The 27,767-nt window shown below is 36.1% G+C and overlaps 1 protein-coding gene across 1 annotated transcript in view; it reads left to right on the top strand.

Moving 5' to 3' along the window:
• The window catches only part of LOC144433709 (gamma-aminobutyric acid type B receptor subunit 1-like), a 30,608-nt gene extending 3,126 nt beyond the window's left edge, over positions 1-27,482 (top strand). The window contains exons 3-14 of the mRNA XM_078122063.1: positions 14,844-14,981; positions 15,544-15,714; positions 16,194-16,304; positions 18,378-18,578; positions 19,135-19,362; positions 19,766-19,829; positions 20,589-20,684; positions 21,181-21,242; positions 21,845-21,904; positions 22,551-22,664; positions 23,194-23,316; positions 27,366-27,482. Of these exons, the coding sequence (XP_077978189.1) occupies positions 14,844-14,981; positions 15,544-15,714; positions 16,194-16,304; positions 18,378-18,578; positions 19,135-19,362; positions 19,766-19,829; positions 20,589-20,684; positions 21,181-21,242; positions 21,845-21,904; positions 22,551-22,664; positions 23,194-23,316; positions 27,366-27,482 (1,485 nt within the window). The remainder of the gene's footprint in view (positions 1-14,843; positions 14,982-15,543; positions 15,715-16,193; positions 16,305-18,377; positions 18,579-19,134; positions 19,363-19,765; positions 19,830-20,588; positions 20,685-21,180; positions 21,243-21,844; positions 21,905-22,550; positions 22,665-23,193; positions 23,317-27,365) is intronic.
• Positions 27,483-27,767: the final 285 nt, after the last annotated feature.

Raw genomic sequence — 27,767 nt, 5'->3', positions numbered from 1 at the left:
TGGACATTATTTCTAGCTAAGTAAAATTGAGTGACTATTGGGAATATTATATGGCATCCATGTCGTCCATGTCGTCTATAGTTTCTGACTGACCGTGTTATGTACAACGTAACGCTGAACGAAATACGGTCCATCAGGAATTAACTAGACTAACCTCTATGGGAATAGTATTCTTGTCCATGTGTCGTTTATAGAACAATTAAGTGTTAGGGTGTGATCTTCACAGTAATAAACAAGCCTTTAGAAGAACAACAGGTATTCACGCCTCAAATATCTTGGGCATCATCCAAATTACGATCATGAGCACCAAAGTAAAGGAAATACTTAATGACGTTCGGCATGCAGAACCCCCCCCCCCCCGGGCCCGTACCTATGGGTACATGCCCGGCATCCATGTAACTGTTATATCACTCTACATGACGATTCTGAGGGCCCTCATCTCTTATTCTCTTGTTTTATTTCAATGTGGTATACTCATAACTCCTGTTTTTATAGTATAACTGTACAATTGGCTTCGATCAGTGCATTCCAGATTTTCATGAGTCATGAGTGCACATTGCACAGATATCCAGATATCTGCAGAATACTTAAAAGGATTATGGGTAATGTATGCATATGCGGGAAAAACAAACTGCTGTAAGGAGCATAGTCTCGCTGCCAGACTCGAGACTATCGTCCCTAATCTGTTTACCGAGCGGCGCAGCCGCGAGAATAGAGGGGGACTGGTCCCGCTCTTCTCGCGGCTGCGCCGCTCGGTAAACAGATTAGGGACGATAGTCTCGAGTCTGGCAGCGAGACTATAAAGAGCACTGACTTTGCCCTCATATCTTCATCCCATTTTGCACTGAAGAAGTTTCACATGGCTCTCATATTTCATATATACTCTTTCTAAATATATGGTGATGCAACATGAGTAAAAATAACTGGGGTTAACTAAGTTTGGTAGTCAATATCGCAGGTTTACCATCAAACTGACGCAAAATTTGTTTCAAATTTGTCTAGTAAAAACCGTTGGCCCAGTTGTCGATTAGGCTTACAAGTTACACAAAGCATGATAAGACACTGTGAATGGTGCAAATAAACAACGGTTTAATTTTGGTTCAAATCATGAGCAGAATATTCGGGGGCCCTTTCAGACCATCACAATTGTCATGCCCCCCTCCCTTTGAACCTCAATTTTGTTCATGCCCCCCCCCCCGTAAATTCTGACTCCAGCATAATTTCAAGTTTATTCCGAGCTCGGTATTACAGGCATTCGACTAGAGTCTTTATACCTCAAAGATATACAACAGTCCATTTCTGTACAAGGCATATCAGAAACCAAACATTTGCAGTGTGGAGTGTCACAAAACCCTGTGCTTGGTCCACTCTTACACGCGTATGCTGTCTATACACATCACCACTTGGAAAGCTAATCCGACATCAAAATCTCAATATGCAACAACATGCAGACGACAACCAGATTTACCAATATATTTCCCCAATCACATACGTCAACTACAGTAACTAAGATGGAAACTGTTGCACATGATATTAAACGACCCAAAATAAGCTAGTTTAATGATGGCAAAACCGAGGTCCTCCTTATCACGTCTCAGTTCAACAGGCTTCCTCGTCTCATGAACCACATCAACATGGGATCGTCTTCTGTGCAGTTAGTGGATTCAGCATGTACCATTTGTGTAACAATTGATGACCGTTATAACCTCAAGAAGCACATCTCGTTGACATGTAGATCAGTTCTTTTTCACCCCCGAACAATAGGTCGCATCATTGACAGTGGAGGGGGCCCCTCCACTGTCTATGGTCGCATACGCCAGTATCTTACAAACGGAGTTTGTCAGAACCTTGGTCATGCACTTATATCATCGATACCTGACTACTGAATGGCCCTTCTGTATGGGCTGCCAGCTAAAAACATTGTCCCTCTTGAACATGCCCAAAATACAGCAGCTGGGATTGTGTCAGGTACAAAGAAAACAGATGACGTCACATCGGTTCTTTCAATAACACAGTTTAGTTAGAAATCACACTGGCGTCAAGTGCAGTTACATAATATACCAGTAGGTAGGGCCTACATGTACATGTAGTCTCAGGTCACTACATTGTGGTCTGAGATGTAGTTTACACCACTATGACCTAAGAACTTGAACCAGGGCTGAGGAGAAGTGGTCTGAGGTTAAAGTTTTGCAGCTCTCGTTCAGCAATCCCAAAACATTTCAGCCTACTTCCCGTAATGAACACTTGTCAAGCATTTTTGTAGCTCCCATACTCAAAGACTACATATATGTTTATATACGACTCAAAATATAACACTGAAATTTACTTTGAACACGTTCAGTTTCAGTAGACCTATTAAAACCCAAAATCTCCACTGTATAATTTAATATCGGTAATAGTTTACAGTCAAAAACTTTTAAATTTAGTTTTGACTAGGAGGTCCCCAAGTTTTGCAAGTTGACTCATGACCGCAATCATTGCTTTACTCGCTTGAGCTGCAAGCGCTAAATACCATAGACCACTGCTTGACATAATCACGCCTAGATATTCATAAAAAGCGAACAACGTCGAGTTTATGACCACCAATAACCACTTTTCAATTTTCTTAAGAATTTCATCTCTTAGTAAATACAATAATTTTAGTTTTGACATACATGTAATTTACTTTCAAAAGACAATGTTAGAAACCCCTACCCCATTGATTCCTGTGAGAACATGCCTTTCGTGAAGAAAAAATGGTTACATAACATGTCTACAAGAATTGTTGGAGAATGTCTATGTAGAATGCCACACTGATCCCATATCCACACCTTGAGTTTTATTTTTATTGTTCTTCAATGATCTCCTTCAAAGTAATAGTCTGGATGCCAATATGGTTTCTAACTAAACCACGTCTAGCCAAAACCCCTCAAATAGCACAAAAAGTTGTTCACCCAATCAGTGAAACCTAAATGTTTTGGTGATGTAAACAGTATATAAGTAGCATCATGAGCTGACAAATATACCACATTTGAACATTACTGTCCCAATAAACACTAACTTTATGAGGGACTGTGTTATTGGTTAGAGTTTTGTGATTTATTAACAAAGACATGATGTTAATGACTGTGTGGGTGGCTTTAAATGAATTTTAAATTGCATCTCATGCATTTCAAGACTTCTAGAGTAACGACTCTGACTATACTGTGAGTGGAGGTATAAATGGTAATGATACAGTATAGGAACTAGACTATCAAAGTAATTACCTTGTCCAAAAGACTACAGTCGGATATTAATCTCACCATTAATGCCTGAATTTATGTCTATCAAGGTGGATCTGATAAGATCATGGAAATCGAGAAACTTTCATCACTTTGGACTTGAGCATTGAATACATTTGTGAAGTACTCAGACCATGATTCATGGTTTTTTTTTAGAGACTAATTCCACTAGATCGTCCACTAAATCGTCCACGAAAACAAATACATTCTATCATTCCACCATGTCACTCAACAACGCGCATCACATCCGGGTACCAGTTCTTCTGTGAGTTCGAATGCTATCACTTGAATTTCCGTTATTTAGTCGTCTGAAGATCGTAACGGCCTCCGTACCATAACTTGTGTACTTTGTGTAAATACAGCTCTACTTCTCAGTATTGAGCACTTTTCCTTCAGTTTATGACTTACCTCTTATATATATATATATATATATATATATATATATATATATTACCATTGCTCGGTTGACGGCAACGCGGTCAAAGATATCGGGTTGAATTTCCGTTATTTAGTCGTCTGAAGATCGTAACGGCCTCCGTACCATAACTTGTGTACTTTGTGTAAATACAGCTCTACTTCTCAGTATTGAGCACTTTTCCTTCAGTTTATGACTTACCTCTTATATATATATATATATATATATATATATATATATATATATATATATATATATATATATATATATATATATATATATATATATATATATATTACCATTGCTCGGTTGACGGCAACGCGGTCAAAGATATCGGGTTCTTTGCACAATACACGTGTATATAGAAATGATGTCCCTTAAATTTCCCCTCTTTTCATTCTTGCTCTTTTCAACTACAATATAGATTTTGATAATTTCCATAGGTCTCACGAGATATACTCTTCAAGGAAAAACAAGTTCGTGTCGGGGTTTGACACGAGAATAGTCTGTGCTTGGAGTAATTATACTGTCAGTATAATTTCTCAAAGGTATGTGTTATCGTGGAAGTTTAAACATTATTTATACTTTAATGGTGTTATAGATTTTGACCCAAGCTATGCATGCCACGGTCACAAGCTATATTGCGTCAGATCGATTTGCCAAACAAGTTTGCCAGAATTAACGCATCCCATCAAACCATGGACCCTCCACAAAGGTGGAGTGTCTATGGTCAAACAAATGACAGGTCGCAGAAACTATGGTCATGGAAGTATGAACGTCGTTTATACTTGTACGCCGTGACATACAATGAGCGCAGTGCAATGATTGACCGGATTATTCAGTGTCGACAATCCCAGTTAATATAATCCCAAAGGCAAACTTGTTTTATTTACCACCTTGCCAAGCAACACAGGGTGGTGGCGAGGCGAAGTTGTAATGTACTGTCGCTTTGATATTCACGATTTTGGAAAGGAAATAGATAACATCGGGTTAGATCTTGAGAGTAAATAAGAAGAAAAGAAGAGTTAATTTGAAATCAGTGATAAACGAGTTGTCTATTTTTAAGAAACTAAATATAAGGAAAGCTATGGGTCCTGATAACATATGTGGTAGGTTACTGAATGTCTATGCATCGCAGTTAGCTAGTGTTTCCAGTAGATTGTTCAATTGGTCGTACAATGATCATACGATATCAACCATTTGGAAAACATCTACCATCTGTCCGGTCCCTAAAAACTTCCAAGGCATCGTCCTGTAGCACTGACTTCCATTGTGATGAAATGCTTCGAGCGTATTTTACTTTGTCAAAACCCACAAAAACATTCACACCTTGACCCATACCAATTTACATATTAAAGTAATAGAGGTACTGATAATGCAACTCTCACATTACTTCACGATGCGTATACACATCTTGAAAAACCAAGTTCATTTGTAAGACTATTGGTTATTGATTTTTCATCAGTCGTTAACAGAAGTCAACCAAACATGATGGCTCATAAACTTAGTTATTTAAACGTTAACCCCAAACTCATCCTCTGGATAATGGATTTTCTTGTCAACCTTTCCCAGTTTGTTCGCTACCAAAAATTAAGTTCAGCCTTCCATTCAACATTTAGGGGTGCCTCACAGAGCACGATACTCTCACACAAACTATTTACACTTTACACAAATGACTGCTCATCAGGTACCGATACAAATCCACTTATCAAATATTCTGATAACTCTGCATTAGTTGACCTGTCAAATTCTGACCGTACTTATTTCGATGAAGTTGATAGGTTTGTTACTTGGTGCATGGATGTATTAGTGATAATACATCCATGCTTGGTGTAAAGAAAACTACTTGGACGAAAGGTCGACTTTAGGAAGAACCCTAAAGTAGTGCCCGACCTTTTTATTGACAATGTTAAAGTTGAACAGGTGACTAAATATATATATATATATATATATATATATAGGAACAGTCTTGGATAATAAATCAAATGTTAAGGCCAACACAGATTTCATTAACAAGAAATGTCAATCTAGAGTTTACTGTCTACAACAATTGAGGGGCCTAAAATTTTGTAAATGCCAAGGTATTACAGACATTCTATCGGAGTTTTGAGTCGGTTTAACATTTTCTTTTTTGTGCTGGTTTGGTAGTCTAGGGACTAGCTACAAGAGTGTCTTGAACAAAATTGTAAATGTGTTTAGTAAAGTATTGAGTGAAAAGTAGACTAATTTGAATGAAATGTTTACATCTCGTGTACAAAACAAAGCTGGGAAAATGGTAAATGACAAAGGCCACATTATGTCCCAACACTTTGAACTCCTGCCATCAGGGAGACGATTTCGTGTCCCTAAATTCAGAACAGTCAGAACCAAATCAAGTTTTGTGCCCACTTCAACTAAATTTTAAACCAACCTAAATAATTCTATTTCAAAGACATCTGCTCTGCATTCCAGATTGGAAGAACCGCGTTTTTTTTATTGTCTTTTTTAAGTTGATGACCATTTCTGGCAAGACTTCACTCACAATTTTCTCGATTTTACTGATTTTTCTTCTTTATTAAAAAGGTTTAGGGTCGGCACCGGATTTCTAGAATGGAAGCGTTTGGGGAGTTATGTGTGATTTATTTGTTGAGAAAGGTTCAAAGACAATAAATATCGCCGGAAGGTGGCACTTGCCGTTTCAGTGAGGAACAACTAGTGCCACCACGGTAGTACTCGACAATTCGATGGACCACGGCCAAGTCCGCCATTCACAATTTTCAAATCACTTGAAATAAAGCAATCTGGCAAAACTCGCCCATGTGCATTTACAATCTTGTCGCAACTAATTCTAGTAGGTAAAACCATAGACCCTCCACCCTGTCTATGGTAAAACCTAGTCGCATTCATAACTTTCATCGAGGGTAAGGTAATTTTAGTCATCAACTTCTATAAAGTCCAAAATGAAACGATAAAACATGTACATTTTGGAAATTATCCCATGTATAATGCCAGATTATAAAGTGACAAAGAGTGGTTCATCTGAGTGGATAGCTTAACCTCTTGACGATTTATAAACAATGGGAAATAGGCAGCTATCTCGATGTTCATTTTAACCTATTTTCCCAGAGAATATTTTCAGAACTGGTATCCAAATTACCAAGATCACGTTTTTCATATTTACTGATATGCCGCTTTAGTTATGGCCGGTTTTGTGAGATGTTTTGCGTGCACAATGTAAACCACAGACAAGGCATGTAAACTTCTACTTGCAAACCCGTCTATTTCAGGCTTGGCCTCTTACCACTCTTGGAGGAATTGTACTGACTCCTCCAAGACCACGTCTGACACAGTGGCCTGAAACCCATAGTCTATCGCGAGTATATTGTCTACCCTTCAAGAGACACACATTCTCTGCCAGTCACCCTTTTAAAAATACGCTTGTTAAACGTCTGCTCCTGGAGTTAAATTTGGTTCAACTCATGAGCAAAATATTTGTACGTGACTCCGGGCCCCTTTCAGACAATCCGAATTTTCACGCACGTCCCAATTCGTTTTTTTCCCGTGACAACAATTTTTCTCCTGAGCCTCCCCCTACCCTAATCTAGTTCCTGACGACCGTATTCCAATTTTACACTACATCTTTACATATTACGTATAGTCAATGTCATTACTCTCGTTGCCGATGTGTTGGCAATTATATACATGTATATATATAATATCCATAATCACAACATATTTCCTGCTCAAAGAAGAACTGTTTCAGCTTATTCCATTTCGATATAAACAGAGTCCAGGGATAAAATACCCATGTACTACTCCTTATATTACTGGCTAGGTAATGTCAACCGTAAAATAATCCAAGCACCAGCGTCCCTAAAATCCGTGAAACAGTGTCGATATTACAGTATTTTGCTGACACTTATTACTTTCTGTAACTGGTCTATATTTGTGATATCATGGTAAATATGCTTGGAATTTATGGCCTAACAAACCAGACATTACGTAGATTTGAATATTGAAGAAAATCAAAAACAAAAACAAGGCCATGGCCATGGCCGGTCAGGTACTGATATTAGTACTTTAGACATCAGTGGGGGTCACACTTGGTCATTGAAACTATATTGACCGACCAAAATTCTAAACATCACGGATAAATAATTTCATATCGAAATGTATGTACGGAGATTCAGGTTTTTAGACCACGTGGCTTTGACATGACATCATCAGCTAAATTTGCAATACGAAAGTAACGTAAAACATGGATGTATCTAGTAGGGAGCAAAGTCCGCATGTCTGTATGGATGTTTGAAGATTTACTATCGGTATATGGGAGGCATAGAGGGAAATATTTGAATAGCGTTATTTAACGTTACATAATTCATAACTGACTACTAAACTACCGTCAAGAGGATTGTTTTTGCTTCCATTTATCAGTATTAATTTTTTTTAAAGGCAGTGATGGTGACTGCCAATGCCGGTAGTGAAAATATGGCCCGCACATTCTGAAGATTTTTGTATCATACAAGTTCAATGTTGTAGCTGAGAATGTGATTTATATTTATAACTCAGTAGAATGGGTACCGGTACTGATGCGAGGGATGTGAACCAACCTTTGTGTTGCGTGCTTTTTAATATCACCGTGTGTGTGTGTGTGTGTTGTTTGTTTGTTTGTTTGTTTGTTTGTAATGTAGATTCGTCGTTGATATACTGCTACTAGATCAGACCGTGGGTTATACTTCCATGATCAGAACATGACCAGACACAACTCTCCACGGCACCATTTTGGTTTTGCAACTTTGATTACTTTGTTTTGAATAGCTTTTGTCAAGTTCTTGACTTTCCTGATATGACAATAAAGCAAGGGCGGTGAAATATTATTATAGTAGTCCTTCAAAAAACAAGACAATTTTGAAACTTTTAGTGGAAAATGTTAGTGAAGACACAGTTTACCCGCATAAATTAACTAACAAAAGACAAAAGAAATGTACACATGGTTCATTTTCTAGGTGTCGACCTCATGAATATGCACCAAGATTTAGAACCGAGTCAGCTTTAAATGCGTTCACACCTCCAAATCTGGTCTGGACAATATTGTCTGGGCTTAGTCACCCTTTTATGCGGACTACAGAGCGGCCCTGGTGCGGACTATTTCTGCCACCTATTAATGCCTGAAAGTCAAGTGGCATATGCTGAGGTTGTGTACAACCAGCAACCCATAACATTTTAGCAATCTACAGTTCTACCTCAGTATGGCTATTAGCCATGCTAGGTAGTTACTATAATGATTAATATAATGGTTGTCTTGGTAAAAGTTGTCGACCCCCCCCCCCCCCCAAAAAAAAAAAAAGAAAAGAAAAAAAGAAAAAAAAAGATCAACAAAACATTCTATGATATTGAAAGCGCACGAAAGTACGAAACGATTTAGTCACTATGGTTTTGAAGTCAGTGAGATAATGTTTGTGAAGTACCCGGTATCGTGATGTTATCGCTTGTATAGAAAAACCATCACTGAGGCAAAATCTCACTTTTATCATCATTCATTTTTTAAAGTCTTCAATCATGCCAATTAAAAATATGGATACTGCAGTCATTTATGTGACTTTTTTTCCAAAAATGTTTATCGTGCATCTCGATTATATTTTTTTTCGTCTTCGTAACATCTTTTTTTTTAATTGTGCCAAAAGTAGTAGCTACCACATATAGAACAGTGGAAAAATACAGAATGAGACTCAGAAATGTAAAATCATTTACTTCAATGTCCAAAATGCGGACATCAGAAAATGATGCATGCACGTTGTGATGGACTCGTGATTAGCTCTAGTCCAGATGCCAATTGGTATCTAACTAAACCATAGACAATAGAGAGGGTCCTCTCTATTTTCTATGACTAAACCAAGTTTAGTGAGTGGAGGTGTAAATGGTAACGATACTGTTTAGGAACACGGTGATAGGAACTAGACGAGATTAGCACTGACAACACACGCTCCGCGAACTCCAGCAAAGAGGCCTGGTGGGGTATATAGAGACTTGTCAGAGTTGTCGGAGCTACTGTTCATGTACATATAAGTTCCACGTATTCTCAATTTATTTCGTGCTGGATAGAAAACAGTCAGTATAGTCCTTGTGTTCTCCAGTGTATAGCCGATGGATTGGATAGTGAGAGTCATGATATGTGTGATACATTGTAGTTTATACACCAGAACTGAATTTTAGACTGATCCCGTCGGCATCTTCAGAGAAAGCATCAAGCGGGTACCACAATAAACTGAAAACGTAACGACTATAAGCATAACTATAAGTTTTAATTTACATGGAACTACGGTCATATTTGATAAGCTTATCCCCCACTTCCACATATGGTCTCATACCCCTTGGTCAGCGAAAAGCCAATCATGTTCATGTCCGGACATACGAGTTATAAATGGGGCGGTCATATGGGTTAAGTTAGGGTGGAATATAATATATGGAAAAAGTCTGATTGATACTGGCTGTGATGGGTAGTAGAGCATTTTTTAATTGTCAAAAACAGGGTTGGGGGCCGAATGATATGATTCAAAACGTCATGACTTTCTGGTATATCTTTGTTGTCATGGTGTGTTTCCAGTTGAGGATGGCTGTCTTTGACTGGCTACAACAGTAAGTGACTGATTTTGAAAGCAAAGAAAGTGGAAGAACATTGGTGTTAGTTAAAAAACTATTGTTATTAAAGATATACAAGTAAACGCAGCAAAACAATTGAGAGTCGGTACGGAAAGGAACAGATGACCACAGGAAGGTGTTCAGCTGTTCTTCATTGTTCTTTGCAATTTGACGACCGGGCGATCACATACTAGTAGTTGTCAGTGTTTTCGCTAAAGCAAAATACACGGAGATGGTTCAAAATCACTTGACTATCATTTCACTCTTATTTAAATCTACAAATATCTCATTAATATTTTCTCCCAGCTTACTTCAAACTATATGACATTTTCCATGAAAAAAAGGTGCGTATCTGGAGCAAAGAAGTGTTTCAGATATCAGAGTGTTCACGTTTGCGTGACCAAGACATAGACATAGACTGGCAAGCGACGCCATGAATTGTGATCGAATCCCAGGGTCGGATCGGTTGTAGATCAGTGTTCATGATAATTCATTTGCGTGTTCAATTACTAAGTCATCGATGTAGGGTTATAAATTCAGTGACTACACCATCAACAAAGTTACTTCTTACTATAAATCATGTTGAAAAAGACCCTAGGAAAATGTCTAAGCAACAATGACGGGTGTTACTTTTTTGCAGTGTTTATCCAAATAGTAATCGTCGAATAACGTGACCCTGGCTGAAAACTGCGACAGTGAGTGTACCATAAATTCCCAAAACAGACTGACCAGAACAGACATATTGACACAAAAAAAGTGTGCAAGTTTACATCTTGTGACAGGTTTGGTTGGGGTCACCTCCATCGGCTAATGGTCGAAATCGTCATTGTAAAATATTTTTAATTACCCTCAACTACAAATCAGCGTATCGTTGACGATCATTTCAATCGTAAGTGTTTAGAACTGATTCAGAAGTAAAACGTAGAATTATTAATGACAATGGTATGCAAAGTTTTGTTGTTTAACAATCATCAGCGATTTGGCATGTTTGCACAAACCACAGATACTTGTTAGTGCATACACTTTTGATACTTCTATTCTATAAGGTAAAGGCTAAATTTAAAAAGACATGATCCCAGTATTAACTTTTTGTTGCGGCTATATTTCCTAAGTGAGGTGTGCCAAAGAAAGTTTTCCCATGATACTTTGCGCCAGTGCGACTTTTTACATTGTACGTTCGATGTTCCCAATGAGTAAATGGAATTTTATCGAGAAGTCTATTCATATTTGTTTATGACAGCAAGATATTTTCAATTTTCTGTTTTTGGTCATTTTTGGGGTCAAAAACTGTCATTTGTTTTGTAAATAAAAGAATTCAAAGTAAAAATGAATGACAGCCGCAAAACTAATCGATTGAATGGGCTGACATTTGGTGTGCAGGTATGTTAGAGTATCTAGATGAAGAATTCTTCAAGAAAATTTGAAGATGACATTGATATGCAAATACGTCTAAAACGTGCTGTGTAGTATCATATTATAGCCATGTTATTTTACAATACTCGTGAGAAAGTAGAATTTATTGGTGAAGTAAAGTTGCTCATACACCTAAGAAAATTTGACTACACTTGAATACATAATGAGCAAATGAAATGATCACAACAATCACATATCTTTGTAATGTTATGACTATACAAGATCTAATAGTAATACAGGGACGAATGGGGTACTTATCAAATAATGCCCTCCGGAACTCAGAAATAAATGTAGATGCGCTGTACCATGCAGTTACGATCAGCGGTTTTGAACTATGGAGGTAGGAAGGAAGGAGGTAGGAAGGATTATAGTCCTACCACCATTTCTGAACAAAATCGTTGTCCTTGAATTGGAATGGTATGCTTTTAATACAAAAGTTGCACAAACATATGTTCTTGCTTTCAAAAGTTTTAGAATTAACACCATGATTTCACCGTCGCCCATACTGAGGTTTTCCTGCATCTATTGCTATGGATTTTGTTGGTGGGACTTTGCTGTACTGTATGAACACTTGTTCAGACTCAGGCCACTAAAACACAATTGCAAAAAAACCCGTAAAGACACGAAGTATCGTTTTGCACAACGTTCGGCTTGAAGCAGGTTTGAAGGGTAACCATGCACGACAGAGAAGATGGGTTTAGAGCCCCATTCACACCTAAAACAAAAAGCGATTCTAGTCTGTTCCTATTATAGTGGTCTGAGGTTCAGATCAAAGTGCCGCATTCATCCACAACATAAAACATCATAGACCCTACACGACTGGCGTTTGTAAAAGTCAGTTTTAAACCATAATTACTACACCTCTTTATCTTCTCGGCAAGAACATGCAGTGCTGCAATCCAACGTGAGGACCTCTCACCAACTTTCAGATCACTTCACATTGGGAACGTTGGTGAGAGTTCTACTAATATAATTCAGACTGAGGCAAAAAATATAGCCTTTCTGAGTTGAAATCCGAGGTTTAAATCCTGATATCTGAAAATTCCCAATCAACCCAGATTACATTGAATAAAAAATAAGTCTAACAAACAATTTATGATTTTTCAGTCCCGAAACTTGCTATTATCCATACACTGTATACAAAGCTAAATACACGGTGATTGGTGTATCGCACTCCTTGACTGAGTGGGTCGGAAAAAAAATAGGTAGACTCACTTGTCATAAATCGATTTATAAATCCACAAAGGCACTGTGACAACTAAAGCAGTCCCTTTACAGACCATTTTTCTTTAGAAATAAATAGGCTAAAACAATACTGAATGACAGGCAGTCCAAGGTATGCGAAACCATAAGCGAGCGCGTACTCACGATGCTAGATTAACACACTATTTTACCTGCGCATTGAAGACGCACAGTAAAAAGACCAGTTTTCAACATTAATGCAGGAAATACAAAGCTAACAATTCAAAATTGTATAAAATGTAAGAAAACAAAAAACAGGCGACAGTCAGAGCATGCATGAACTTCGATTTACAATACCATTATTAAGTTCTTGCATTTTGGGGCTAATGAAGTCATAGAGACTAGAGTGGGCGAGTTTCATCACAGTTAGTATAATCAATGGCACCGTGATAATTCTGACTTTCACTTGAAACTGGACCAGAACAGTCTAGGTCGGACGAGTCGTCATCATCAATTCAAAGGCGACGTAACCAAATATACACCGTGAATTCATCTTAGATCGCACCGAGTTGAACAATCATGTCTGTCATTGTAGAATGTAGACCTTTACGCTGTTTGACCGACTATTGAAGTATAACCCACATAGGTGATATTTCATTGACCTACATGGAAATGCTTGTAAATACTTTTTGCAAGTAGTAGTAGCTCAGACCACTCTAGTATTTTAGTGGTCTGAGGTAGTAGTAAGAGTTTTTGCTAACGTTTACATGCTAGCGTAGTTGTACATGTACGTATACATGTCAGTTCGTATGTACATGTACATTAAATGTAGCTCTCATCATATCATACACTGTACATGTGTGTAACCCTTTTCTTTTGCACCCTCCCCCTCCGCCTTCATGGGGTCAAACACAGACAACTAACTAACTAAATAGTGTTACTGTTAGTTTTCTGTGGGTCAAACAATTAGTGTACACGCCTTGAATCACATGCAGGCGAGATAGATTTGAATATTCATTTGTTTACTGCCCAGTTATGGGGGTGAACTCATGAATATATTCTGAACTAAATGCAAATGTATTCAAATCACTTCCGACTCGCAATCTGAACTATTTTTCAGATCGAGTATAATCCGATTAGACAGGCGCTAATGGGAAAGTACAGAAACGTCCACCTCATCAGCATAAAAGTACAGAATTGAACTCAATCTGAACTATAGTACGGAAAATGTCGTAAACTGTACTATTTTTTCTACTAGTGTCCTGTGCTGGGAATAGGAGGCGTGGCGGGCATTTCAACAACATTTTTGACAACTAACTTTCATTGGGACTTGACGAATCACAGATATAGAGCTAAATTTCTTGCATTAATCATGAAATTGCAACATTATACCCTTAGGCCTTACGGAAGGCATTCAGTTTAAATCTGGTCTCTCTTTATAATTGAATTTTCCATCATTCATTCCCATCATTCGTTATTCAATTTCCAGACATGTTAATAACTTCCTCTTTATTTTCAATGCTTTGAAACAAAACATAATTTCCATAAGTATTTTATGTGTTGATACTATAACTTGTGGGTGAACACTACTAACTGACATTTTGAAGAATCCAGTTACTATTAAAGCATGTATGATACATCGACACAGTGCAGATGTACAGCCATTACAGATTGGAAACATAGTTTTACATTAAGTTAATGTCATTTTCCGCATCCAGTAGTTCTTGCGAGACTTCAAAATTTTCTCGATTTTATGATTTTGTTCTCGAATACGTAAAAAAAGTTTAGGGTCGGGTAACGGAAACCAAGCAATTATTTTTAGGCCACATAAACCTCCACAAACTGTCACCACGACATCATTCAGGAAAATAAATTGTCAAACTTCTATAGCCTACAGGAGGAAATTGATACAATTGCTGAGGTTTAAGTGTTGTTGTACCTGTCTACCTTTCCAGACAGGTGAGGGAGATGCTCTAAAGATATTGTATGACTTCGTTTACAAAGAACCTAAGATAATGATGTTGTTTCTTACTGGTTCTTCCATGATAGCTAAACCTATATGCGACGTAGCATCTCTTTACAATCTAGTTCAGGTAAGTACATCAGCTTGAATATAGACAATCGTCTCTCATTCAAGAAGGATAGTGAATATGTTTCTAACGTCACTCCCAACAATTGCAGAATATATCTGTTTAGAGATAAGATTTACGCATATGATTTCATCCATGACTTTTCTTGGTCTTGTTGTTGTTGTTTCTTGTCATGGTGATTACTTGACTGAACTGATTGATTATCTGTAAGGTAGACACACACACACACACACACACACACACACACACATATATATACATGTGTGTGTGTGTGTGTGTGTGTGTGTGTGTGTGTGTGTGTGTGTGTGTGTGAACCTTGTAAACTACAATATGAATGTAACTCCAAAATAATAACTCACAATGCCTTCAGAAACAAAGTGAAGACTTTCAAATTTGTGTTTGGAACATAAGTTAAATCGATACAGACCGGTATAGATTGGGCGATATCGATTTGATTTGGGCGCAATATGCTTTCTTCGTACTGTATGGTAACGGGTTTAGAGTTGTACAGCACATAAACTAAGATAAAAACCAGATAACGCATGACTATTTGATTCCTCCACAGGTGTCTGCAACTGCTTCGTCACTAGCATTTTCAAATAAGGAGAGATACCCTTTGTTTATTCGCACTACTCCAACTGATGCTGTATTCCTAACAGCATGGGAAGCCCTCTTTCGAGAGTTCAAGTGGAACAAAGTGGCTATTATATTTGAAAACGTCGAAATATTTACTCTGGTAAAACATTTCATAAAAATTATTTCTCGGATAAACATAAGAAGACTGTAGTGTATTCGGGTTAAAACATGTTTAATTGGAGTTTGAGCTGTTATGTCGTTCTTTGTAAGATGTTATCTCGAGTTAATTGAAAGTCATTTCAATGAACAATCCTTATCGTTTTACCCTGAGGTCATGTATTGTTAAAAAGAAAGTGTCATCAATAACATGACGAGGATGTATCAAGCCTGTCTTGATCGTGGAGCCCTTCCACAGCAAATTAGGCCTACCTATATGCCTAAGAGGACCTATAATATATATTGACTTGATATGTATTTATGTACAATTCAACTCAAATTTTGAATCAAGCCTAACATTAGCGTCCTCGGGATAAAATACAATCTAGTAGTAATATTTATGTATTTAAGGTCCCATTTTGTAATAGTACGTACTTCGAGGTTATAAATGTACCTGTGTCCATTTAATGTTCTACTTTACAGTTGATGAAAGAACTCGTGTCCTTACTGAGATCCCGGGGCAATTATGAGATTTTAACGATAGAGCACGTGGAAAGTGGAGAGGGGCCATTAGCTCAGTTGCAAAGTATCAAGGTATTTCAATTCGAAACTTAAATTAATATACATTTTCCTTATTGTTATAATTGCAAGAAGTATTGAGAAAATGTGTAAATATATACATACGTTTACATTCAATAAATCACTTTTTCAGGCAATAAATCATGTCTGAATTGGCAATTTGCATGTTTTCATTGGTTAATCTGTATATATGTGTGCTTACTGGTGATCATTGTAAGGTGTAAGAATGCATGTTTGTGTTCGTTACATTTCATATTTCCAATTGCAAATGTTTGGAATATCAAGAGGATTACTCTAGAAAACCATTCCATTCGAAGCGTATAATTGATTGCTACTTTTCCATAGAGGCACAATGCCCGAATTATCGTCGCATTGGGATATGCAAAGATGTCAAGGAAAATCATGTGTCAGGTAATTATGACAAACATTGATTCACTTTGAACTTAGCATGAACATATTAAATGTTTATTAAGTATCATATTCCATTTTCAGTCATAGATAGTTTGTATTTTTAGCCCCCAAAGGGAGGAGCCGACGGGGGCTTCCACGTTGGGCTCCGTTCGTCTGTCCGTCCGTCCGTATCCACCTGTATCTCTAATATACATTCGCCAATTTCAACCAAACCGTGTACAAATGTCAGATGCTATAGTCTGCACATACCCATTACTTAGTGTTACAACCCCAATTGATAACAGCTAAATGGCGGCCATATTTGTCATAAATAATCACACTTTGCCCAATTACTCTTGAAGTTTAACAGATAGAGACCTCATTCAAGTGTATCCAGCCATGATAAAAATCATGAGCTTTTTAATGGCACATTGGCTTTTGACCTTGACCTCCATCTTCAAGGTCATATAGCCATATTATTGTCAAAGTGCGTATACATATCTCCGATATGCATGAACTGATTTCAACCAAACCATGTACAAATGTCAGATGATATAGTCTGCATATGCACATCACTTCGTTTCACAATCCCAATGATAACAGCTAAATGGTGGCCATATCTGTCGTAAATAATCACACTTTGCCCAATAACTCTTGAAGCTTGACAGGTAGAGACATAATTCAAGTGTCTTCACTAGTGTTATCGATCATGAGCTTTTTAATGGCACATTGACTTTTGACCTAGACCTCCCTCTTCAAGGTCAAATAGCAATATTAGTGTATATGTATATCTCTGATATGCATGGACTGATTTCAACCAAACATTGTATAAATGTCAGATGCTATGGTCTGCACATACACATCACTTAGTTTTACAACCCCAACGATAACAGCAAAATTGTAGCCATATTTGTCATAAATAATCACTCTTTGCCCAATAACTCTTGAAGTTTAACAGATAGAGACCTCATTCAAGTGTCTTCACCCATGCTATCAATCATGAGCTTTTTAATGGCACATTGACTTTTAACCTTGACCTTCATCTTCAGGATCAAATAGCTATGTCTTCCTATATTGAAATCATTAAGATAATATAAGTATTAATGCTAATGTGCCTGAAATTGTCAAGGATCTCCACATAATAGATATGAAATGAACGACTCTTTCAGAATTGTCAGTGTATCTTTTTTATTGCTTTAGAAGCCATGCCATAGTTGTTGTCCTTTTTTAACTGAAAGCCTGTGACATAATTGTAGTCACTACAAGAAATACTTTTTAGGGGATATGTCTTCCATGAAGACCTGTTTGTAAATATACTAGTGAACATGCATATAGTAAACACGATTCTGTAGCATTGTATAGTCTAATTAAGGTATACACATTTCGTAGACAGTTTTGTTTTTGTAACGCTATATACTACACTTGTAAGGGTATTTAAAAATGTAATATGACATGTAAGTCAACAACTACTAAGAACATATATAATGGGGTATGGACGGACGGACGGAGAGACGGACGGACAGACAGACAGACATACATACATACATACATACATACATACATACATACATACATATATACATACATACATAAATACATACATACATACATTAGAACCAGTAAGAACAGATAGAAAGTGGCACGGTTTATAAAATAAATACTAACGGTTTATGTGGCCAATTTTCGTCAAAATAAAAGGCATTCAGAACTGGCCAGTATGGACAGAGGTATGTGTGGATGCTACTTGGTTGGCTTATAAATGATTGGTACCTTGCCAGTGGTGATGGAAATGATGATACGTGTACGTTAGATGAAATGCTTACAGCTCTAGATGGACACATCGCAGTTAAAATAGAATCATATGCAAGCGACTTTAATGATGTAGATTTTTATGGCTTGGTAAGTTAGATATAATGTAATAGATGTAACACGCAAAATATTTGTAAAGTATTTACCAGATCGTACCAAAGTCAAATATGAATCATTTTGAAAAAAAAGTTAAGCATATATTCCAAGAAATGTCCTGATCACATCAATGCACATGTCTCGGTGACGTGCCTTTCTTTTACTGATAAACATGGTGCTTAGCACCGATGCGTAAGATTGCACTTTGGGCAAATGTCCTTTCATAGCTCGAGTAACTTTTTGCTTGGCAACAAAGTTCTGTTTTAGTATCCGAAGTTATGAACTAGATATGGGTGTTCGTAACATGGGACCCAAAGGCACTCTTGTATGAATCAAACCGTTGCCGTTCTTTAAAATCAAGTGTTACAGTTGTTAAGAATAAATTAATCTGAAAAATAGTATCAATATCATAAAATAATGTTGCTAGTACATGTATATTCACATGTATGTCATGTTTTGATAATGTCTGACTCATGCAGGAGTATTTTATAATTCAGCAAGGAAGTGAGTGACGACCTCTGTGGTGAAATGCTTTCTATGTTATTTGCAGAAACCAAGTCCAGCAGATATCGAGATTTATAGACATATGCAATCCCACCATTACTACAGTGGGTTTGTCTACGATTCCGTTGTAGCAATAGCCCTGGCTTTAAATAATACCAATGGAATTCTATCGGAAAGTGGACATCAACAAAGTCTGTCTGATCTAGCACACAATAGATCTATGGCAGATATATTGAAGGAAACAATTCTAGATTTGAAATTCTCAGGTGTGACAGTGAGTATTTGTATTTACTCTTTCAATTATATTGCTATCGATGTGTCTTCAGGTATCATCGTGTTTTTGTTAAATCTTTCAAACTATACATAGAATAGTTGTTCATGTTCATCAAATATACTAAGTGTTAATACCAATCTACCGTCCTTACTTTCATCTTTGTAAGCATTTGTTTGTTTAATGAAAATTAAGGCTTAATACATAGATTTCCGAATGTTATCATAGCTGATATCTTCGCACTCGTTATATCACATATCTGGATGATGTACTCGGTGATTGTCCTTATTTTCCTGTATGGACCCACTTTTTACACATATAATCAATACAAGTTCAAATGTTTCAGCTGAAAACCTTTTCTACAGGAATGTTGTATGTACTACGGTTATTATTTAATCTTCTGTAGGGACTGGTACAATTAACTGACAAGGGTGACAGAATATCGGACATAATTATTGAGCAAAAACAAGGTGAGTTGAGTAAAGATACTACTAGTATTGATAGCTGGGTTGAAGTTGTGTAGTTGTTTCAATATACTACATGTAGTACAAACTAGGATATACAAATCTTACATTTTTGCTTGTTACTTTGGTCAACAAATGTCCAATCAATTCTTTTAAAATCCAGTAAAATTATCCCGAGTCACCATGTAAACTTATTAAAGCGAGGTCAAAATTATAATTATATTAACGTCGGTCCATTTTAGAATGTATAAATGATTTCCTTGAAAAACAAGATAGTGAAATCCAAAAGTTATGTTATTAATTTAAAAGGAAGTAGGAACAAATTTTCATATTACAGCAAAATTTGGAGAGATTTCAAGGAAGGAATTTGATTTTCAGAGAGAAAGTCTGCCTTAATTATATGCAAAACAAATAGACTCACCGCACAACCCCATTACAACCTGTTTGATGGCATTCTTGGTTATTCACATGGTCTCTATGTCGGCCACCAAAGTTACATATTCTATGCTCACTACGTCGGACACCTGAGTTGTATTTTCTATGTGAACTGTATTTCTTTTTCGGTTTGATATTTCCTTGTTATTTTTCTTTATTTCTTCATCATGTAGCTACTTATTGAATCATTTATGATCGCCGAAACCACTGTCCCAAAAGTACACACTGCCTGTTGAGAATCTATCTGTATCAAGGTTGCGTTTACACTCTATGGTAATCGTTATATCGTATAGTTACGAAACATGCATACATGTATTTCTCGTTATAAAGGCATGGTTGAACAGAGAGTTAATGTTGGTCGGTATAACGTCGAAAGAGACAAGTTTGATTGGGATGCAGACATTCTGTTCACTTGGGAAATCAACGGTACGTAACAATTTACGCTAAAATTATGTCACCGTTAGATGTGAATCATTTGACTATTAAGTCATTTAATTCCTTTCTTTTTTCAATTAATGCCTAGTGTGCACCACATTCCCCATGGTAGGTACTTACTCTACCAGCAATGGCAACATGCTGATCAGAAATGTAACACAATGTGTGTGTGTGTGTGTGTGTGTGTATCTGTGTATATATAGACACAAGTTCATAAGGTGGGAACTTCAATAATTATGTTACTGTTTAATTCGTTGATACACCGGCAAGTTTCTTTTTTCACATCTATGCTTTGGCTATATGGTAAACGAAGCAACGTAGACATGACAGAAGTAACGTGGTTGTGTATCAGCGTACAGTACTCGAATTACCGAAGTTTAAGCATGAACCTGTCTGTTGCCTGTTATCAAGTATAAAAACGTGGTTAACGATTCTTAGAGAAACGTGTCACGATATTCAATCTCTTTGTGTACTATATTGTTTATAGGCAAGAAGCCTCCAACAGATGGCGTACAAGAAGTGACTATAACTGTTTCCCCTTCAGAAACGGTTCGAATAACATTGTATACGATGGCTAGTGCCGGAATTCTATGTGCATTAATGTGTTTAACTTTAAATATCATTTACCGGAGGAGAAAGTGAGTTTTTTGGATAAAGCTAGATTTCCCTTACAACCCTAAACATTTGTTTACGTATTTGAGAGAAAAAATAAAATAGCGAAACGTGTCTCGCGAGAATTAGTGGATGCGGAAACTGACATCAACGTAAAAAGACAATATAAAACTGTTCTTCTAATCTGTAATGACTGTATATATTATGGAAAGAAACCAATAACACGTACAGATACCATATGGTAAACAAAGGAATCATAACTACCTGAACTAGACATTGCCACATAGAAAGAAAAAACTATTCTGAAATTGAGTGTAGTCGGAACCACACAATTTGTTTAGTTTCGAAGACTGTGAAAAAAGAAGGACACACTCTTTCAAGGTACACAAAAACACTTTGAAATTTCACGCTATTTGATGCATGTATCTTTATATATTGTATGATGCTGATACTTCTTACATATATTCCTTGGCATTCGCTTATAGGTCAGCATTTACCATGTTACATTAAAACAACTGTTACACCGTATCTTCTTTCAGAGTAATCAAGATTTCAAGTCCTCTACTGAACAACTTTATTGCCATTGGGTGTATCCATCTGTACGTGTTAATAATACTGTATGGAATTGATACTTCTAGCATGACATCTTTGAACTTTACTGTACAATGTCATGTACGTAAATTTATCATTAATTTTATTTTTTTTAATATGATAGTATATCACTAAGTAAAAAGTGCTGTCGTTTCCAAGAAAATTCCTAATATATGATAAAGAGTCGCTGTAAATAGAAGTCAAAGTTATCTAAAAATTAAGCCATGATATTAGAATTTAATATGGCCGCTTAATACAGTGTTTGTAAAAAGAGTGGAAAGAAACAAGATGATTAATTTGAATTGAAAACAGATGGTGAATCTCCCCAAGTGTCTGTTCAAAGGCCCAGCAACAAGCAATATTTAGGGAGCTTATAGGAACTGTCATTTTCAGGAAATCTATCACGAGGTGCATTCGAATTCTAACTCGAATAAGTTTACAACAGTCGGACACTTTATTCTGTGTAGTACTTTTTTAAAGAAAATGATTTAAGAGTTTAGGATGGTAGCAACAAAATGCAACTTCAACGATTCTCTCTTTATTCTTAAAAACTGACATATAAACCTTTTGTTATATAATCTACATACAAAAAGTAGATATTTTACTAATTTCGCCAATAATGTCCTAATTTGTGTTTGTTTTATTATCCTCCAGGCCCAGCCTCTGTTGTTATCACTTGGTATGTCACTAGCATTTGGTGCAATATTTATGAAGACATATAGAGTTTTTGCAATATTTAAGATCGCCGTTGGAAAATTTAAACAAATTGTAAGTTTAAGTCACAATTGTTTTTATATCTATTAAGTTTACTTATAAGCCTTAAAACAAAGTCTTAATTCACAATCGCAAGGTTCTGCAAATAGGAAATCTGTTTTCACAGGACAATAGTTTACTCTTTAAAAATCAAAAATTGCTAATTACAACCAAGTTTTACTCCGGCACAATGACAACAAACATATGCATCATTGACAGAAAATGATTCATGTTGAGATATTATATTTACGCTTGAGGACCATGTTAAATTATTTGATACCAAAATAATTTGTTAATGTAAGACCGTATAACTTGAAAGTAACATAATGTTGATAATAGTATTTTCTGAACAGGGTTCAAAGCATAATAGTTAGCCCAAGGATTGTATTGAAAGTATGCAATATATTTACTCATGACACCCATTCTAGAGTAAAGCTAAACATCCCTTTGCAAATAAAGCATCTGAAGTAGTACACTAAACTTATTGTACAGTGTATTGTAATCACGTTGGTGATTGTACAAATTCTGCTTTATCTTTACATAGCGCGTGGGAGACACAAGACTTATTCTCGGTGTTGTTACCATGGTTATATTTGACATCCTGGTGTCTGGTTGTTGGATAATAGCAGACTCCATGTCAAGCACAACGAGTGTATTGCAATCTATGGTATAGTAGTCAATATACTTTACTATTGATGTGTAACGTTACATTAATATGCAATTGCTTTCAATTCAAGTGAGTCGACACCCGTAATAAATAGGTCTAAGTACAATATCAAAGTTATCTATAACACAAATCCTCTATAATTGTTAAACACTTATATATTACTCTTAAGCATAAACAGTACAAAAGGACGCATGCAATAATCACAATATGCAATACAGGCGCTTGCACGTCCATAAGAAAACAAATTGCTATCTAACAGAAATACTACAGCATGTTACACACACACACACACACACATATATATATATATATATATATATATATATATATATATATATATATATATATATATATATATATATATATATAACTCGGTGAGTATCAATCTGCTATAAGACAGTGCTCTATACCGCAGTGGCAGAGCGTAATAGTTTTGGTAGTACTGGAACTCTTTCTTGGGTGTAACTCGGAGTTTCACGCATATTGCGATCATCAGACACTCTGATGATCGCAATATGCGTGAAACTCCGAGTTACACCCAAGAAAGAGTTCCAGTACTACCAAAACTATATATATATATATATATATATATATATATATATATATATATATATATATATATATACATATATATATGTGTGTGTGTGTCTGTCTGTCTGTCTGTCTGTCTGTCTGTGTCTGTGTCTGTGTGTTGCTTCTTAAATGCCCCTACATGCAACTTACTGTACTGACTAGTTTTGTTTGTATATTCTTTAGGAATTAACAGATGAAAATGGACACGACTTTCGTTATATCTAAGTAACTGAGAATTGCTATTCAAAGTATTTCGTGATTTGGATAACTGTTTTCTATACGTATAAAGCATCTTTGCTACTCTTTGGAGTAATCTTGGCATGGGAAATACGTTCTGTTGAGATTAAAAGACTGAACGAAAGTAAGATTTGATTTTTTGTGTTGTAATTTTAGAATGTATCTCATACTAGAATACAATTGTAATTTCTAAGGTTGACCTCATATTTGTACAACCAGTCAACATAGAAAGTTAAATAGACCAGGTTCTACATTTTCAATACCGAGCGAACATCTTGAGGTCAGTAAACGTTATAGTGGTGCTACTTCTTTGTGATTATACCATCTGCTGTATGCTTACCTAACATAACATGTGAGAAAAGAACTTCTTAACTTCTTAATATTCCAATAAATTCATATAATGAACATGCTGAAATTTAGGGCCTACTTTGATTTGTAGATGTTCCATTCAGAGAGTACAAATAAGGTTAATGCATACTCTTTTTGTTTAAGGTCGTCAGATAGCGTTATCGATCTACGTGGTTGCATTGGTTTCGTTTATCACTGCACCTGTCCAGTATTTCATGAGCGATGACGTCACCTTTGTGTATGCCTTTACTGGATTCTCCACATTTGGTGCAAATACTATTGTCTTGTGTCTATCTTTCGTGCCAAAGGTAAATAGAAGGCCCCAATGCATACTGCTTGTATTTGGCATTTGTGTCTTATTCTCCACAACATAAACGATACTTTTCTTTACATTTTGTTCGAAAAGGAATAAGAAAAATGGTTATCTTTCTTTCAGTGTATGTTATATTGTTTATTATAATGGTGTATTTGTACAGAGAATAACACAGGAAGTTCAATGTTACAATTTGTTCGAAAAGGGATCGTGCATAATCAGTGTAATGTTGCATGAGCTTTATAACCTAACACGTTAGCCATAATTTAGTGAACAGTCACTGCATATAAAAATTATAATCTTTGATTGGTTGACCCCTTAAGGGATACATGCCATGAATCATTTTCCCTGAATGCATACTCTTGTAAATGTTTCACAAACGACCTCAAGCTTTAAGAATGAGCGAATACCCTCCATGATATGTAGGAAAAAACATTTCAGAAGCTAATTTCCTTCTGTGCTATTTATATTTTAAAACAATGTGATGGGGTTAAATGTGAATGTGAAACTTGAAACTTGCTTTGGTAGTAGAAAGTGATCATAGTAAAAGTCTTCGTAGAGTACAATACCCCCCCCCCCCCCATACACCAAATACATTACTTCTTTTGTGACTGAATAGATGAATGGAGACATTTTTTATGGTGGCAACAAGTAAATACTACAAAGTTGTTTTGATAATGCAGGAAACTACTGAATTTCGGTAATTGAGTATGAAGAAAGTTTAAATCTGGCAGTATGGTGGTAGACACTTGAATGTAGTCTCTATGTATTAACGTTTTTGAGTTGTGTGGTAAATCATGATTGTTGACAACAAATATGGCTGCCATTGAATAGAAAGTAATATGAGTACCAAACATAATGTATGTGTATGTTTATCTGGTTCTGTATTATATATATGTAAAATAGATTAGCCACACATAATGTCTGCAGTATGCAAGTAATGGCTTAATATTGTGGTCTACACCAGTAGGTCAACGCACAGGTCAATGGTCACTACAAAACTTGCACATGATCATATGGGGTTAGACACTAGAACACAGTTTTGATTTATGAAGTAATATAGTGAGTTTTTCCTACAAATATGGCTGCCATTCAGTATAATTTAGTAGTGTGTTTTGGTCATATAACAACATCAGGTAGGCAAGTGAGTAAACATTCAAAAAATGTATGCAAATATCCTTAGCAACCATGACTACGCCCATAGCAACAGCCAAATGCAATTTAGTCAACTTATTAGAGCCACTTTTGGGTCAAAAGATGTGATATTTGGGTCAGAAAACTTAAACTCCAAAACTACTGGGCATATTGGCCTGAAATTTTGTGGGTATGTTCTTAGAAGTGTTATTCTACAGATTTTCTGTAAAAAAATTGACCTTAGCAACAATGATCATGCCCATAGCAACAACCAAATATCAGTGTGTTTTGGTCAAATAACAATCAAGTAGGCAAGTAAGTAAACATTCAAAAAATATATGCAAATATCCTTAGCAACCATGACCAGGCCCATAGCAACAGCCAAATGGTGGTATTTTTTGCAAAGATAACAATAGGGATTTGTAGACAAGTGAACAAACATTTTTAAAATGTGTGCAAATGAACCTATCAACAACACCACGCCCATAGCAACAGTCAAATGTCCATGCATATCGCAAAGATAACAATATGTATTAATAGACAATTGAATAAACATTCAAAATGGTATGTAAATGTGTCTAACAACAAGACCACACCCATAGCAACAGCCAAGTGATCACAAAAATATAGCAACATTAGTAGACAAATAAATAAACATTCAAAAAAACCGTATGTAAATATTCAGTCACTTATACAGTTGTCCTACAATGCCATTGGCACTGTATTTTATACATCACACCACCATGACTGGTGGCAATTCTCTGAAAACATCCATTGCGGGGGATGAGTCATCTCCGATGACTGCTTGTTGAGTTATGCATTAAATATGGATTATAAACTACAAACATGGCATTCGGTCAAATTTCCATACATCAATACACAAATTGACGTGCATATGTCTGAGAAATGACGTTTTGTGAACGAACAAACGCACGGATGGAATAGTCCCTCCTTCGTGGGACTAATTAACGCTTTCACCACTGTACTCAATTGTTCAATGTGAGTTGTGTGATGACATAAGATGCAATGAAACAAACACGAAATAAATAAAAGAAATAGAAATATATGTATCTAGTAGTATACCAACCTATGACATAAGAAATATGCCACTGACTATTGATGCTTAGGCATGTTTCAGTAAGTAGATATTTCACGACAAAATGACGAAATATTCACACAATTCAAGTTCCAGCCCATGACCTTTACAGTAATGAAATATATACTACTTCTAATATCGTGATATGAAATCAGACAGAAACGTATCCATATTATGAAACAATTTTTTTCACTGTAACAGCTACATGTAAACCATTATAGAGAAAGCACATTATCCAAATCATGTTCTACATATGTTATACAATCCCCCTGCCACACACACATACAGTCACATACTATAGCTACTCTTTCATATAAAGTACACTGATTGTCTTTTTTTTCAATACAGATGATGGCACTAAGACAGAACGAAGATGGCGTAAAGATAAGTACGATGAGAGAGGACACCGTTTTGGACAAAGAACGAGCTATCCGTCGATTGACTGAGAAATTAGAAAAGGTATAGAAACGTATTGTAGCTGCGCTAGTGGTACACGCGTTGCGTGTGTGGCTTTATTCTGACCTGTGTAAAGGCACGGACCTTCATAAATTTTGTTCCCAACGTATAATGTAACTATATATATATATATATATATATATATATATATATATAATCAAAGTAGGTTGGTTGGAACTTGAGGTGCTTGGTTGTAACTCCGAGTTTCACGCTCAATGCGTTCATCAGACAATATATATATATATATATATATATATATATATATATATATATATATATATATATATATATATA

The sequence above is a fragment of the Glandiceps talaboti genome, chromosome 4 (genome assembly GCF_964340395.1).
Source record: "Glandiceps talaboti chromosome 4, keGlaTala1.1, whole genome shotgun sequence".
NCBI classification, from domain to species: Eukaryota; Metazoa; Hemichordata; class Enteropneusta; family Spengelidae; genus Glandiceps; species Glandiceps talaboti.
This window is presented reverse-complemented; position numbering and strand designations above follow the sequence as displayed.